An 18,058-nucleotide genomic window follows, 5' to 3' on the forward strand; every position below is an offset into this window, starting at 1 on the left:
ACCCAAGCAACAAGGAGGGGGTCTTGACCCCTCCCTTACGAAAAAGAACAAATGAGAGGGGATTGAGCCCCTCCCTCAAAACAGAAGAAAATAAAGACATGGAGAACAAGGAGGGGGTATCGACCCCTCCTTTACGAAGAAGGAGAAACGGGAGGGGGCTGAGACCATCCCTCAAAACCAAGAAAAAGAAGACAGTGAGGGAACTCAACCCCTCTCTCACAAAAAAGAAGGAACGGGTGGGGTAATGGCCTTGCCCCCGCTTGTCGGAAACACCCAGGCAGTAGGGGCAAAGCCCCTGCCGACCGAAAGGAACGAGGCAGGAGCCCAAAGCCTCTGTTGAAAACTTTGTCACAGACGACAAGGGGGTGTCTCTCCTGTCAGAAAAACTGGCAGGGGCTTTAGCCCCTACCGGCCGGCCATGGTTTGTCAGAAGGGAAGAACGACAGACCCCCTGCCGGTCGACAAAAAAGAAAGAGAAGTAGAAGAAGTAGAAGACACGGAAGAAAGAGAGAGGGGGGTGAGAGGTTACCTAAAAAGGAGTTGACGAGAGGGAGACCACCGACGTCAGATGCAGGGGACAGGCGAGGTGAGTGAGGGTTCGACTAGGGGTGGCAAAACCTGACACGACCCGCCAACCCGCTTCTTAGGCGGGTTCAGGTTTGGCTTAAATGGGTTCGTGTCATAAACGGGTCGACCCGCCTAACCCGTTTATTAAACGGGTCGGGTTCTTGTTAGGGGTATGCCAACCCGCCAACTCGTCTGACCCGTTTAATAAACGGGTTAGGCGGGCGAGTCAACCCGTTTACCCAAACCCGACCCGCCAACCAGCCCGTTTACCTGACCCCGACCCGCCTGCCAACCCGTTTATCCGAACCAAACCCTCCAACCCACCCACCAACCCATTTATTAAACCCAGACATCTGCTCGAGAAAACCCTAAGTTCGACTATTCGAGGGATGCTCTACGGTGGGAGTCTGGAAGATCAAGAAACAGGAGATCCACAGATTCCACATGGAGTTGATCGAGGCGGACATCGAGAGAAGGCATCAGATCGAGGAGGAGGTTCGCAAGAAGATCGCGCTCGAGCGGGAGCTTGTGCTCCGGCGGGAGAGCCGGATGCTCGATGCGATGGCTTCTCTGCTTTCAGAAATTAGGGCGAAGAACTGCTTCTCGCTCGCTCCGCACTCGTTGCCGAAGTTGAGGTCAGTGATCGACCGGTTTCGATCAGAGGTAGGAGCTTTCTGGCTGGAGGCAGGGGATTTCGGCCGGTGGTTTCTGAAGCCGAGGGTTGTGGAGAGAATGTCGGCGGCCCGCCCGAAGTCGTTCAAACTTACGGTTTTTTGTAGCTCGATCGAACTTACGGTTTTCTTAAGCAGATGTAGCTACCCGCCCGCCAACCCATTTACCCAACCCGACCCGCCAACCCGTTTACCCGACCCGACCCGTTTATTAAACGAGTTAACCGTGTTGTGTCGAGTTACCCGTTTAATAAATGGGTCGTGTTCGTGTTTGCCATAGCCGACCCGTTTAATAAACGGGTCGGGTTCGTGTTATTGTATGTTGACCCACCAACACGACCCAATTGCCACCCCTAGGTTCGACTATGAGAGTTGAGCGAGGGAGAGGGTTCGACAATGTCAAAAGGTGAGTGAGGGTTCAGGGTCAGTGGTCGGCGGTGGCACACAACGGCGAGAGAGATGGAGTGAGGGAAGAAGGAGAGAACTCGAGCGGCGGGCGACGACTGCGTGCAAGGGATGAAACAGAAAGGGAAAGAAAGGGGCTCACATTAGGGTTTTATAGAAAACGTAGCGACAAAAACATTCTGTTTCAAACTTCGTCGCCAATTAGCAATGGCATAGCGACAAAAAATTTTGTCTCAAAATCCGTCACTAAGTTGCGACAGAATGTTTTTGTCGCTAATTAGTGACGGATTTTGAGACAATTTTTTTTTTGTCGTTAATTCCGTAACTAATTCCAATTTTAGAGACGGCTAGTTTTCTCTAGCTAATCCGTCACAAATTTGCGGCGGATTTTTCTGTCGCAAATTTTTATCGCAAATTAACGTTTTTCTTGTAGTGAAAGTTGGTTATTTGCGATTTTGGTGGTTTCAGTTTCACCAAGATTTCATAAATAAATTTATGCGAGTTCATGAGGTCTAAATTCGCATAAGAAATCAGTGATTCTAGATTCAAGTGGGTGTTGAACATCATAGATGGGGGTATAATTTTATCACAAAATACCTGAATTCGTAGTTGTAAAGGGTAAAAGTGTCTTAACGACGTCGAATATTTGCGATTTTGAACATCGAGAAAATATCAAAAATTGCTGGTTCATAGAGAATCACATCAAATTACTCGTACAGATCATTTTCCAAAAAAAAAACATGTATAATTTCATGTGCCCGAAGCTTTTGCTAGCTATGGTCAGAACTGTTTGTAGTTAAAAAGCTTACTGTGATTAATATTGAACACCCTACAACAGTTTTTTTTTTTAAAGAGAATATTTCATTCAAAATATGAAGCAATAGGTTTACAGAGGATAGGAAACAGGAAATCACCCTATAACATATAAAATACGTCGCTAAAGAAAATCTGTGACGAATGATTAAAAAAAAGGTACAACCGGCAAGGTCGAAGCTGGGTGTATTCTCCGGTGGGCACGGGGGACCTCAATGGTTTTACCAATTGTAAACCAGCCAATGTGCGGTTGATGATAGGGATTTTTTCTCTTGGAATTTACTACTTTTTTTTTTCGACAGAGAAAGCTGGGGTTAGACCCCTACCAATTATACAACCATACAATAGGGATTTGAACTTGCAACGTTCCAACACAAGGTGACGTGCACTAACTGTTCCTACCAGACAAGCGGAGCCCATCCCCCAAATGGGTCTGCACTCTGATCTATTTGTGACTACATGCTTAATTGATATCTATGCAAAATGTGGTAAGCTGGATGAATCTCTACACTTGTTTGAGGAAGTCCCGAAGAGAAGCTCGGTTCCATGGAATGCAATCATAGCTGGCCTTGGGATTCATGGCTATAGGGAGAAAACTCTTGAGCTCCCTGATGAAATGCAGAAACAGGAAGTGAACCAGATCAACGCTTTTGTTTCACTTTTATCTGCCTGCAGCCATGCTGGTTTGGTTGATCAAGGCCAAAAGTGCTTCGAGCTAATGTATAGGGAATATGGTAATGTGCCTAATTTGAAGCATTATGCCTGTATGGTTTATCTTCTTGGAAGATCAAGGAATTTGGATCTCCATATGATTTCATAACTAGAATGCCGATAAAACCTGATGCTATTGTGTGGGATGCTTTGCTCGGGACATGTAGAATCCATGGAAATGTGGAACTGGGAAAATTGGCCTCGGTTCATGTATTTGAGCACGACCCAGAAAATGTCAGTTATTATGTTCTGATATCAACCATGTATGCAACAGTTGGGAGATGGGAAGGTGTAGACAAGGTTCAGTCTCTAGCATTAGATAGAGGACTAAGGAAGATGCCTGGTTGGAGCTCCATTGAGGTGAACAATGTTCATGTTTTCTTCACAGGGAACCAAACTCATCCTTAGATTGAAGAGATCTGGGGCATCACTTATAGTAACTATCTGTTAATATGGAGGATCCATGATTTTTGAACTAATGTGATAAATGTGAATGTGTAGAACGTAGATGACTAAATGAAAGATAGGGACAAGCAGTACTACTACTGGATGTTAATAAATTTTTGCTGCAAAATTGCATGTGCAATCACAATGCTGTTATATGATTCAACAATTTAGAGTGTAGATATGCACTAAGAATGGCCATTCCACTGCAGATCAAAATGCGATGAGCATGTTCAACGTGCAAAGACCAAAACATCTTAGTGCTTATGAAAGGAACATTAAATTTCCTTTCTATCATCTATTGCAAATTTTGCTTATGAAAGGACATACCATTACCTCACTATGACTTTATCATTTAACTTTCCCTGTTTTTTAGGTCTCTGAAAAGCATGCACGTATCACATGCAAAGATAATGCTTTCTACTTGACTGATTTACGCAGTGAACATGGGTACATGGATCATCGAGTAAGTAATAGAAGTAATAAAATCAAGTCCGCTTCTTCCACTTGATATCTTATATAAGGAGGTCTTTTCCCTTGCAGTGTTGAAGAGAGGCGTTACTGGGCCAAATTTTCCTATTTGGGTCCGGCCATCTGATACCATACAATTCGGGTCTGACAAGAAGGTAGCGAAATATCACCATCACTTGGTTGCATAAATAGGATATTATTCTGTTCTTATTCCCAATCTTCATTCAGTGATGGTGATTTCAGCTAGAGTCATTGTTTTTATGGTGGTGGTGGCTGCGTTGGTTGCTCAACAACCTGATACACAATCATTGAAAAATAACTACGAATGATGAATGACCCTATGAGATCACTAGCAACCTGAGTCAAGAAGAGGTCTGTACTGACTCAAGTGACAACTCCAGGCTCAGGTTTTAAAACCAGTTGGCTTGGATTCATATTACAAATTAAATCCTACTGAGGTTATAAGCAAACAGTAAGTGGACTCTCAGGAGTCAGGAGTCATAAGCTGAGAAAATTTTGGCTCTCAGGAGTCGTGAGCCGAGAAAATTTTTCTTTGGTAAATCTGGCAAGGTCTTAGACATAGTGATCCTCCTATTTAACTACTTCAACCATTTTCGAAATGCAATCTTCGACTGTGCAGGCCGTCTTTCATTTAAAAGTACAGAAATGTTTGCAGGAACAGAGGAAAGACCAACTGGTGTTGAGCACAGCATGAGAAGCTGGCAAGGGAAGAAGAGCTGCCGGTTTGTTAAGAAACCGGCTATTGCACATGCCATAATTCATGCATTATTGGGCTTGCTAGCACGAAACTGGAGCATTCAGGAGTCGGGGGAATATCTGCAAATCCATTTTTAACTCAAACCCCATGATTTGTATATTGGTTATTGAGTGGATGCATGTTTTGCTTTTCTACAACCTGGGGGAGCCTGTAATAATTTTGTGCAGTACTTATCCTAGGCAAAGATGTCAACCTTCCTTTATGGAAAGAGCTGAATGTGTCAATACAGAAACCAAAATTACAGAATATTCAAAGAGAATTGTTTGTTGTTCTCTTTTAACTCTTCCATGTAAAACTCCCTTGTCCATCCATCATCCTATTTCCCAGCACTTTTTGAAGTCATGGTCTGCAGATTACCAAGGCACTCCCACAAACAAGCATTCTTCACTGGAAAAACCTTCAAGAGAACACGCACCCTTTTCGCAGAACCAAAACATGGCCTTCCCCATCAACATTGCAGAACACTTTGGTAATTCAACCTTGGGTCTATCTTCTGATGAATTTCCTATACCAAGCTATCCCATGCCTGTGCACCCCGACACTCAAGGCAATAGTCCCCTCATCTTCACTCCTGTTAGGCCCTGTCTCCCACTATAGACTTGAGGGGTGAAGAGACACTGTTCCCATGGTTTCATTTTCTTTGAACAAGTTGTGAGTGGGAATGCCCCACAAGGGCTACGCACACTTGGCTAGGTGGGTCGGCTTAAGGTGTTATTAAGTTAAAAGACATCAAGAGTTGGTTAACCTCATCCCTTGCCATAAGGCCAAAGCAAGTGAAAACTATCATTGGGGGAGGGGGTTAGTACTCATGGAGTTTTACATTGCGGACACCAAAACAAGACCATGGTCAACGTGACTTCTCTTGGCCCATAATGGGACATCCAAACCAAAGCGCGAAAAAGAAAGTTGTGTGGGAACAAGTACTTGTGCAATTTACAGTCATTAGTGTTCATCCTTTCATTTTTTTTCTTTGAAGGAGAAGTGCCTAAAGTGTTGGTTTATGCAGTGATTGGATCTTCTCCGGTTAGAGAATACATTCAAGGAGCAAAAAGGGCTTTCTGTTGTGCCGTGAATGAGTTTGAATGAAGCATTACCAAAGAAAAAACTCGAGTTTTACATGAAGACAAACTCAGACATTTCAAAGATCTGTACATAAGATCTCTATCGGTTTTCTTCAACTCCAAGGAAGGCCAACTCCACAAAAAGATGCATGCATTTTTCCTTTCCTTGGACTTGCACATAGGGACTGAAAACGAGCTAAGAGAACAAAACAGGGCACGTTCGGGCTCAGCTCGTTTACCAGTTGACCGAGCTTATGACTAGGGTCATGTTCGTGTTTAGCCGAACCAAGCTCAATCTCTGCTCGTGTCTGAACGAGACGAGCTTGCTCATGTAAAACAATCTATGTTAATTGTTACATAGAATATATATAATGTTTATATATTACATATAATAGTTCATATTTTACATATATTTTCCATGCATCTTTCTCTTAATATTTAAATTCTATGAATTATTCTCTTTATATATACACTAAATATATACATATTTTATATATACGAGTTCACCCAAGCGGAGCTGAGTAGAACACCCTATGTTCAGGCTCGATTTAAGCTGAAACCGCCCTCGCCTGTTTGGACTGGGGATGGAGGACATAAAACAGGGATGGAGGTTAAAATCCAAACCCATGCGAGGATGGAGGTCCGGATTTTGAGACGGGGCAGGGGTGGAGACCTTGTCCCCCGCTCCCGTCCACTGCCATCCCTACTAATTGACCAAGGTCTTCGCCTGCATGTAAATGGGACTATGCATTGGCCTGGCATTACCTGAACCATCTAGGGCTGCAAATGGATCGGATATGCCGATATTATTTCTGGATTTGGATCCTTTAAGTAAAATCAGAATGTGCATTCTGGTCAGAATCTGTTCGCATTTTTTACATGTAAATAGCTTGTTTTTCTTATATATTTTTTTATAGATCTAATATTATCACTTGTATTTCAGATTCAGATTCAGATTCAACGTTGCCTCATCGGATCTAATTCAATCCAGATCTAATATTTGCAATTGGGATTCAGATTCAAATCTTTCAGGATCCGGCCTGAATCTGTTTGCATCCCTAGATCCAACATATGAACGGATCCTGCCTTGGGTCCGGTCCCAAATATGAATCAAACTTAGGCCAACCAAAACTTTATAAGAACTGGCCCAGGCCTAGTCTTCCATACAGGCTGAACTGGTCGTCGGGGGTCCAACCTGAGCATGACACATGTCCATCCCCCACATAGAAGATTGATGAAGTTCAATGTGTGAACTTCGAGCAAACAAAGATTTTGATTTCATGATCACATGGGTCTGTTAAAAAAGATGGACAACTTCACACTTGCAATAGAAAATTGTGGGGGACATGAGACCTTGGTAATGCTTAAGTTGAGTTGGTTACTGAATGGAAACATCCAGGATAATCCTAAAAAGTGGGATAATTTTGGCTTGGACAGCCACACAAATGGTTGTGAAACCTTGGGCATGAATCTTTGGCTCCAGACTGAAAAACAGGATAATCCAAGGTATCACTTGCTCCATCTAAATGTTTTGAGTGTATAATATCCTGGATTATCTCATCCTAGGGACACCTCATAAATGGTGTAATGATGTAAGCACGTGCTTTGGCTCTTTATTGGGGACACAATTCTTACAGGGACCAACAAGGTTTAAACTGCCTCCAACTCTGAAGGGCAGCGTCCCAAATGATCATACATATACCAAATTCTCCTGGTATTGATAGTAAGCACTTGAGTTCTTGAACTCAAGAGCTTGCATGTTTCCTATTCGCATAGCCAAGCACGTCGTTCCACACAGGCTTCTTCTTCCTCGACGCCTACAGGCCCAGCCATCATGCACCATTCTCCCGGACGCCTGCAACAGCAATGCAGATCACCAAGATTTCGGACGTCTCTTTCTCTTATGCAACACCACCCGACTCGTCAAGCAACTCCACGCTTTCCTCATCGTCTCCGACCGCTCCCGCAACGTCCTCTTCTCAACCAAACTCATCAATCTCTACGCCAACAGCGGGGACGCCTCCCTCTCTTTCCTCGCGTTTCGGAACGTGCACAAGAGGAACGTATTCTCGTGGAATTCTATGATATCTGGTTACGTGAAGAATGGGTTCTTTCGTGAAGCCATGGAGGTCTTCTCCGAGATGTTGGTGCAGAGAGTTCGTCCTGATCGGTTCACGTTTCCGGTCGTCCTGAAGGCCTCTGCTGCTCTGATGCTCCTCAAAGAGGGAGGGAGGATTCATTGCTGGGTTGTTAAGTTGGGTTTTCAATGGGATGTTTATGTGGCGTCTTCTCTTATGAATCTGTACGGGAAATGTGGGGATGTTTGGGATGCGCAGCAAGTGTTCGACGAAATGTCTGACAGAGATGTTGGATCTTGGAACGCGATGATTTCTGGGTTTTGTCAGAATGGTTGTGCTTCTGAAGCTTTGGTTATTTTTGAGGAGATGATGGTGATGAAAGAGCGTCTGGATCCGATCACAGTAGCTAGCGTTCTTCCAACGATTGCACCACTTGGAGATCTTGTCAGGGGAAGGTTGATACATGTTTATGTCGTCAAGCACGGGTTAAATTCTGATACTTTTGTATCGAATGCATTGGTTGATATGTATGCAAAGTCGGGCTGCATCCAGGATGCACGGCGAGTGTTTGACGAGATGCCGGCAAGAGATTTGGTGTCGTGGAATGCAATAATTGCAGCTTATGAGCAGGATGGCAATCCTGTTGCAGCTATGCAACTCTATTACGAAATGAAAGAAGCCAGTTTTTCTCCTGACATGTTGACAGTGGTGAGCTTAGCATCCATTTGTGCACAAATTGGGGACAGTCGACTTGGAAAATCAGTGCATAATCATGTTGTGAGAAAAGAATTTGGTGATACGATTTTTGTGAACAATGCTATAGTTGATATGTATGCAAAGTTGGGGATGGTGGATGATGCATATCGTGTTTTTGATAATATGAGCACGATGGATGTAATATCATGGAACACCTTGATCACAGGCAACACTCAGAATGGGCTGGCAAATGAGGCAATTGCTGTGTATCATCGAATGCAAGAGGAGGGAATACAATTTGATCAAGGGACATTGGTTAGTGTTCTTCCGGCTTGCTCCCAGTTGGGTGCAGTCAGAGAAGGAAGTCGAATCCATTCCCACATAATCCAAATGGGTCTGCACTCTGATCTCTTTGTGACAACGTGCTTAATTGATATGTATGGAAAATGTGGTAAGCTGGATGAATCCCTGCACTTGTTTGAGGAAGTCCCCAAGAGAAGCTTGGTTCCGTGGAATGCAATCATAGCTGGCCTTGGGATTCATGGCTATGGGGAGGAAACTCTTAACCTCTTTGATGAAATGCAGAAACAGCAAGTGAAACCAGATCAAGTCACTTTTGTTTCACTTTTATCTGCCTGCAGCCATGCTGGTTTGGTTGATCAAGGCCAAAAGTGCTTCGAGCTAATGCATAGCAAATATGGTATTGTGCCTAATTTGAAGCATTATGCCTGTATGGTTGATCTTCTTGGAAGATCAGGGAATTTGGATCTTGCGTATGATTTCATAACGAGAATGCCAATAAAACCTGATGCTAGTGTTTGGGGTGCTTTGCTGGGGGCCTGTAGAATCCATGGAAATGTGGAACTGGGAAAATTGGCTTCGGTTCATGTATTTGAGCTCGACCCGGAAAATATTGGTTATTATGTTCTGATGTCAAACATGTATGCAACAGTTGGGAGATGGGAAGGTGTAGACATTGTTAGGTCTCTAGCATTAGACAAAGGACTGAGGAAGACACCTGGTTGGAGCTCCATTGAGGTGAACAACAATGTTCATGTTTTCTTCACAGGAAACCAAACTCATCCGCAAATTGAAGAGATCTATGCAGAGATGGCATTGTTGCAAGGAAAGATTAAGAGCATCGGCTATACCCCAGATTTCAGCTGCGTCTTGCAGGATGTAGAGGAAGATGAGAAGGAGCATATACTGTCGAGTCACAGTGAGAGATTGGCGATTGTTTTTGGGCTCATTCAGACAAAGACTGGAACTCCAATTCATATATTCAAGAACTTGAGGGTGTGTGGAGATTGCCATAACGCCACCAAGTTCATTTCGAAGGTGACAGAGAGGGAGGTCATCGTGAGAGATTCAAATCGTTTCCATCATTTCAGAAATGGGATGTGCTCCTGTGGTGATTACTGGTAGTTTTCAAAGGAGTGCCTTCTGCTGAACGTGTTTGCCTGTGTGGGTCCTTATCATTGACTTTCCCTATAATTTTTGGGATTATTGTTTATGTGATAATATGATGAAGCACAGTGGTTTGTGGGAACCCCATTCTTTTGGTTTCATGGGGATGCAGAAAAGTGGTAAGGAGAAAGGTTGGTAGCTCTTATATAATTTGTGTGTATTAACCGAAAGAGGAAGTGAGATCGCCCACAAGGTCTCCACTCATTTGGTAGGAGAGACTTGTAAATGTCACCAAGTTGATGATGGGACATCACAAGTTCAAAACCCACTGGTGGTGTCCCTTGCCACATGGTTGAAACTGGGTGTACTCCCTGGTGGGCAGCGGGGGACCTCAAGGGTTTTACCAACCAGAGGTCAGTCAATGTGCAGTTGGTGATGGTTTTTTTTCCTTGGATTATCCAAAAAAGAAAGAGGAAGTGAGATCCCATTCTTTATGTTTAATTGCTCTTTTTGGAGTGCAGAGAAATGGAAGAGTTTGTTGGTATTTGTATCTTATAGTTTATTTGTGTGTGTCAACTGAAAGAGGTAACTGAAATGGTGAAGGGTGGAGAGAGAGAGAGCAACGGATGTTTTTTTTTTTGAAGTATTTAGGGTAATTTCCTGATGCAGAGTGCAGACCGAACTTTTAACTGAAGGTCTATGGCAGGTACCACCTTTTCTGAAATTCCTGGTACAGTTCAAGATTTTTCTGACAATGGTCAAATAGGGGTTCAAATTTGTGCATAACTTGTGGCTTTGCGGTTTCGAATTTTCTAATATGATATATATCTACTTGGGTGCATTATTTAGCACAACCATGAATAGTATTTCTAGTTGCAAGCCCTGACATAATATATATCTATTTAGGTGAAATAGCCTCCTCTAAGTTGATGCAATAGCCTGCAATAATATACAACTAATTTGATGCTTCCAGTAGGTGCACCATTAAAATAATATCAAAGGTTTAAGATATGTCCCTAAAAAAGCATCTACCAAATCTCATCATACTGCCATTTTTCTCCACCCAAAGAGCCTGATAGGCTCAGGGATTGAACCAGACCGAACACATGAAATCTGTGCCTCCTCTACAGCGACTGCCGACAACAACCACACTACAAGACCCAGAAACATGTTAAATACACAAAGTTTGTATGGGTTGTATGATGACATAAAATGGATATGTTGTTTGAGAAAGAGAATTACTGTTTCTATAATATACATTTCTTTGGAATCATTTTTTCTGGCAAGGACTAGCTTTTTGCTTGAGATGATATGCGACTCTTTCATTCAAGTAAATAACTTGGATATTTTAAGCAGTAGTCTTGAAGTGATCCCTTAATAAGGGACTTGTTATGATAAGTCAGTAGACGATGTTTCTTGTACATTACACATTTCAGAAAAGTGCATTTCTGCTGTAATTTGTCTTTGAAATATAATCTAGTTCTTGTAATGAAATGGTGATATTCAAATATCACCACCAAAGTCCACCAAATAAACACACACGTGGACAATCAACAAAGGAAAACTCACAATGGAGTCTATGCACAAAACCCACACAAGGGTCACACGAGATAAAAATAATAATATTTCATTTATAAGAGAATGCATAGAAACAAATAAGGGAGTCATCCCCTTTTATATACAATAAGGGAGGCTCATAGATCCGTTGGACTAGCTCCAATGGCTCTAAGCCTTCTAGTCAACTTAAGTTGACTAGACCAAAAAAGAAGAAAAATAAAATAAAAGAAAAAGTTTATTTACATAATATATATATATATATGTATATATGTATTCCTACATATACATATATATATGCTATGTCACATGGGTGCGGGTGCGGGTGCGACACGGGTGCGGCGCAAATCCAAAAAATTTGGACACGGGGACTCGGCTATATATATATATTATAAATATATATATTTTAAATATATATAATTATATATATAACAATAAATTAACACATAAAGATTGTAAATTTTAAAGCAAAAATAAAAAAACAATTCTTAACAACACAAACTTACCAAAATATAACACATAAAGAAGCTTGTGAGTGTGATAAACAACAAAACTTATCATAAATCTGCCTCATCGTCTGAATTAGAGGGAAGAACATGATCAAGGTAGTCCATGTTGAGAGTATGTAAATTATGTTCTCCCTCTAAGTCAAAATCTTCTGGATTTACATCCCAATTCTTGGATGGTCCACAACTGCATCAAAAAATGACTATATTAGTATCTAACTTAAAACTTTGAATACAAATATTTAAATACAAACTTTGAATATAAAGAAAAAAAAGTACCTATACTCTTCTTTGGTGCGGCGAGAAATTAATCGTAGATTTGAGTGAACATAAACCAAATCCTCTGCTCTTTTACTAGTGAGTTTGTTTCTTTTAATGTTGTGAATTTGAGCATATGTACTCCAATTTCTTTTACAACAAGATGATGTAGCAGGTTGGGATAACAACTTCATTGCAAGACGTTGCAGATTTGGTGTCTCTGATCCATATGTTGCCCACCAATTAAGGGGATCTTCCTCGTCCCTTGCCATAAGTGCTGCTAAAGAATCAAATCTCCCAGTAGAAAACTTACCAAACTCACTATTTACAACCTTAAACATATGAGGATCATTAAAAAGTCTTCCCAAATATATCATTCTATTTCTTGATATCTCAGGATCTTCATTTGGAGAAACACGACCAACACCTGCTGTCAACTATTTTTTTGCGTAGTATTTTGGATTGAGAGAGTGTGTCATGCAATGCAAAGATGTATTGCTTTTATCTCATCTTCTCACTAAAACTGAATGTACATGATTGTAAAATTCTGAATGATCAAGTGCAATATCTTTCTTCTCATGTTTAAAAATGATACTTTGAACTTTTTCAATCATATTGTCCCACATTTCATAAATTCTATGAAGCATGGGTACATCTCTGTCAACTTCTCTCAACATTTCCCAAATAGGCTCTGTAAATTCAACAAAATATGTAATTTTATCCCACCAAAAATCATCACAGATGCATTTTTTGATAGCTTGAGCCTTGACATCATCTTCAGTACGATAAAAATCTCAATCTTGATCAGCCACCATCATCATCAATGCATTCTTGAGTTGCTTAATTCTTTTTATCATAACAATGAGAGAAACAAAACGAGTTTCAGCAACTTTCAGTAACTTGAGATCAGAATGCCTATTAAATATAGAAAGGGCATGATGATGGTTTACATCAAAATTTCTAATATTTCGAACATCATGCTCTATTTCCTCAATCCATAAGCACATTTCATGTGTATGTGCATCATCTTTTGATGGATTGCGTATACTCTTAAGTGCCAAATTTAAACTGTGTGCTGCACAAGGAGTCCAAAAAATATGTGAATATGTATCTTCACTTGCCAAATTCATTCCTACACGACTACAAACTGGAGCATTGTCAGTAATGATTTGCACCACACTTTCTTCACCCACTTCTTTTATCACTTCGACAAATAATCTCTTTAAATATTCAGCATCTTTATACTCTCCAGATGCATCAACAATCTTCAAAAAGATTGACCCATTAAGTGAGTAAGCGATAAAGTTTATCAGTGGTCGCCTTTGTATATCAGTCCACCCATCAGAAACAATCGACACTCCATGTCGTTTCCATGCAAATTTTCGGGTCTCTAACAAGTCTTCAATTCTATTTTTTTCCTCTACAAGAATGACTGTTATTAGTTTTTCTGAACTAGGAGGCACATAACCACTCAAATTGCAATTAGCCAAAAATGTAATCATATCTTTCCAGTATGGACTTCTAGCTACATTAAAAGGAATTGAGCTTGAGTAAAAGAATCGACCAATCTTTTTATCAATTTCTGCTCTTGCCATGTTTTTGAATGACACTTGTATTGTTTTATTGCTTTCCATCTTTCTTTTCTTTAAAAGCTCTTCTTGTATATTACTAGCAGTAGGAAAAGACAAATTAATCGAATCGCTTCTCATCTCTGCAATTTTCTTCTTTTCAGCTTCCTCTTGTTCTTTTTTTAATTGCTTTAACATGTCTTTGTCAACCCCAGAACATGCCCTAATTCCTTGACCACGAATATGCAAAAGATGTGCTTTCACACGTGTATAAGAACCTGTGAAAACAGTCTTACATAGATTATAATGAAACTGCACATTCCCACCACCACCACTACTAGCTTTTACCCCTTTTGTCACAAGCCTCCAAAGTGGTTGAGAAACTTCTAATTCAGGGTTAGAACTTGAACCAAATGTATTGACACTACCGCTAGAACTCGCCATTATATCTGAAAAGTGAAAACTGAAAAGAAAATAAATAAATAAAATAAAATTAATAAACACTTCAAAATAATAGTAATAGGAGCTCCAGGTTCGTTCCCCTTGTGCAAATCAGGTTCAAACCAAGCCCTCCTCTGCAAACCAGGTTCGAGATAGGGGGCCTACCCTCTATCTAACGCAAAAAGGAGGGGCAGGGCAAGCCCCTGCTGAACCTTATCCGTGCCAGGGGCTTCGCCCTTGCCAAAAAGCCAAAGGCAGCAGGGGAAACGAGGAGGGGCCGAGCCCCTCCTCGTTTCCCCTATTGTTTGGCGGGGCAAGGATCGGCTTGTCAGCCGATCCCCCTCCTTCCCCCACTCCTACTTCTTACCCCTACGATAAAAGGGAAACGAGGAGGGGTTGAGCCCCTCCTCTATGAATCAGAGTCACAGGGAGGGGCCGAGCCCCTCTTCTGCGAGCAGAGGGTGCAGGGAGGGGGGGCGAGCCCTTCTTCTGCGAGTAGAGGGTACGGGGGGGGGGGGAGGGGCCTGCCTGACATAAGCGAAACGAGGAGGGGCCAAGCCCCTCCTCTGTGAATAGGAGGTACAGAGAGGGGGCGAGCCCCTCTTCTGCAAGCAGAGGGTGCAAGGAGGGAGGCTGCGAGCAGAGGGAGGGTCGATCGACATACCTATTGACTGTTGACGGAGGGGGAGACAGTGGCTGCCTGTGCGTACCGTCGTCGGAGTCTGGATCGCCGGCATGGGTGTAGGAGAAAGCTGCAGGGGCTGAGGGGGAGAGGCAAAATCGAGAGGGTAAGCCCCTCCCCCTGTCGATAAACCCCTTTTAGGGTTCGGCTGCAAAAGAAATTTGGATCTGGGTCGGGTCCGGACCCGACCCGACCTAGATCCAAAATGTAATTTAAAAATCGAAATGGACATTTTTGGACTCGGTCAAAGTTGACCGAGTCCAAAATGTGGACAGACTCGGCCTCGACTCGTTGACCGAGTCTGACTCGGCGTTGACCAAGTCCGGGCCGAGTCCGAAGCCGCACCCGAGTCCGCACCCGTGTCGGGGCGTGTCGACTCGGGTGCGGCACCTCCTTAGCCGAGTCCGTGTGACATAGTATATATGTAATATATACATTTTAACACTCTTCCTTAAACTTACGGTTTGATAACCGAAAGTTTGCCTAAGAGAAAGTGAAAACAAGGAGCTACGAGAGGTTTGGTGAAGAAGTCTGCCAACTGGTACTCAGATGTAACATATGGTAGATCAATAGTATCATTTAAATACTCCTCTCGAATATAATGACAGTACATCTCGATGTGTTTGGTGCGCTCATGAAAGGTCCGATTGTTGGCAATGTAGATAGAACTTATATTATCACAACACAGTTGTGAAACTCTTGATATCTGAACTCACATGTCGACTAGCAATCTTCTAAGCTATACTATCTCTATCGTTGTTGTAGCCATGACTCGGTATTCAACTTCAATTGAGGAAAGAGAAACCTTATGTTTCTTCTTGCATCACCGTGAAATTAGAGATTCACCTAAGAAAACAAAAACCTATGGTTGAGTGTTTTTTATTAGGATCTCCTCCTCAGTCAACATCAGTATAGGCAGTTAAATCCAAGATAGATGAAGTAAACAAGAAAAAACTTGATAAATAGAATGCTTAATATATCTAATAATAAATAAAACAACTCTCATATAAACAAAAGTGGGAGCGTGTTGAAATTGACTGGATGTGTGTACAATAAGTGTTATATCAGGTCTAGTGATTGAGAGACAAGAAAGTGCTCCGATTAACTATTTATAGGGCATAGGATCTGCAAGTGGTTCTTCATCTTCAATTCTCATTTTTGCATTGACAATCTCTGGAGTATCAACTTTCTTGTCATTTATGATACAAGACCTGTAAACAACATCAAAAGCAAACTTAGACTAAGACAATAGATAACCTCTAGGAGAGTAAGCAACTTCAATCCCTAGAAAATATTTTTAAAATCCTAAATCAGTCATTTCAAAATGATTTTTTCGAAGCTTTTTAATGTTTTCGACTCTATGTTTGTCTCCTCCAGTGATAATCATATCGTCCACATAGAGAATAATAATAATAATGCATGCATCAGACAACTTAACAAATAATGTGATGCCATGGACACAACTTCCTTTGTGTCTGGTGAAGTCAACCACACTGAGGTCCATTTCTGTCCAAAAGTAGATTCAGTTAACCCTAACCAAGTCTAGTTTTATCTATATTATATATACAAATACATAAATGCACACACATACATGTAGTGTTAACTTAAAACTGTTAAAAATTATATATATACCCTCCCCGCACCCTCGCACCCAAGTTTTTTTAAATTCCTGCATCATCGCATATGCAACGGTATTCGCACCTGCATCTATGTGATAATTTTAGAATTATAATTTTTTTTTCAAATTTGGAAAGTACTAAATTTTAGATACATTAGAGTGGCTAAGTTTTTTATGCCATAAATCCAAATCTATTTTCTGAACATTACAACACAAGGTATTCTTAGAAATTTCTAAAAAGTTCATGTAATATAGGCCTCATTCCCTATAGCCTTTCCCAATCAACTTCACTGATTGGCGATCCTGTACCCAACAACCATCATAGGAGAATGAGACATTATATCCATGGTCAAATATTTGTGAAAAAGATTTAAGTTTAGTTTAGGAATAAATCTAACTTTTGGAAGATTTTTTTTTTTGAATTTTGAAAAAAAGTTCAAAATTTCATATTCCTTTTATCTCAAGAGATGTACCATCAATAGTAAACACATTAGATTAGACACATTTGAGTTATCGTGACATTCAGATAAAATATCACCATTGGGTGTCATATGAAACGAGGCACTTGGAGTCAAGAAACGAAGGATTTTTACCAGGATCCGAGAAAGACGAGACAACGGTTCCAGTGGATGAAAATGCTCCTTTGAAAGAGGTTAAAGATCTTCTATAAGTTGAGTTAGGGTCATGTTTTCAATGAATGATTCTTGAGTTGGGGCAATATCATTTGGCTCTTGTGGATAGCTAACCGAAACAACTTTCTTCTCATAAGTCCTAAGTTTTGGACATTGGAGCTTTATGTGTCCCGGTTCATGGCAATAGTGACAAATTACATTTTCTTGTCAAGCTCATTTTTTTGTCTTCCATAATATGGTGGTTTGTAAGTACGTATGTAATTTCTCAGTCTAGATACGCTAAGAACCGAGTCATCCTCATTTTTGGTGAAACTTTTTTGTAACCTATTTTTTCTCCTTAACTCTTTTATAGTGTCTTCAATAAAGGAAACTTTTCCTCTATGAAAAAGAACCGATTTGGTTGATTCAAATTCTGACCTCAATCCATTGATGAATTGATAGGGAATGCTCCGTATCTATATATTTTTGACAGAGTTCTATATCTTCAAGACAATGTCATTTTGGTTCTAGAAGAGCCACCTCTTCCTAAAGCTCGAACATTTCGTTGTAGTATTTTCTAATACTTTTTTTCCATTGAGTCATATTTCAGATTTTGTCTTGCAAATTGCACACATGTGCAATATCCTTAAGAGAATAAATCTTCTTGAGGTAATCCCATGCCTTGTTTGCATGTTCAAATTTGGCAAGGCTAGAACAT

The 18,058-nt window shown here is 41.2% G+C and overlaps 1 protein-coding gene across 2 annotated transcripts in view; it reads left to right on the plus strand.

Annotated features, from left to right (window-relative positions):
- The first annotated feature begins 7,606 nt into the window (after positions 1 to 7,606).
- Positions 7,607 to 18,058, plus strand: part of EMB2758 (Tetratricopeptide repeat (TPR)-like superfamily protein) — a 36,860-nt gene continuing 26,408 nt past the window's right edge. For both annotated transcript variants that reach the window (XM_090003826.1, XM_090003825.1), the window contains exon 1: positions 7,607 to 10,808. In XM_090003826.1, coding sequence (XP_089859952.1) covers positions 7,679 to 10,120 — 2,442 coding nt within the window. In that variant the 5' untranslated portion in view covers positions 7,607 to 7,678 and the 3' untranslated portion in view covers positions 10,121 to 10,808. The remainder of the gene's footprint in view (positions 10,809 to 18,058) is intronic.

The sequence above is a fragment of the Nuphar pumila genome, chromosome 4 (genome assembly GCF_984573655.1).
Source record: "Nuphar pumila chromosome 4, dmNupPumi1.hap1.1, whole genome shotgun sequence".
Classification (NCBI taxonomy): Eukaryota; Viridiplantae; Streptophyta; class Magnoliopsida; order Nymphaeales; family Nymphaeaceae; genus Nuphar; species Nuphar pumila.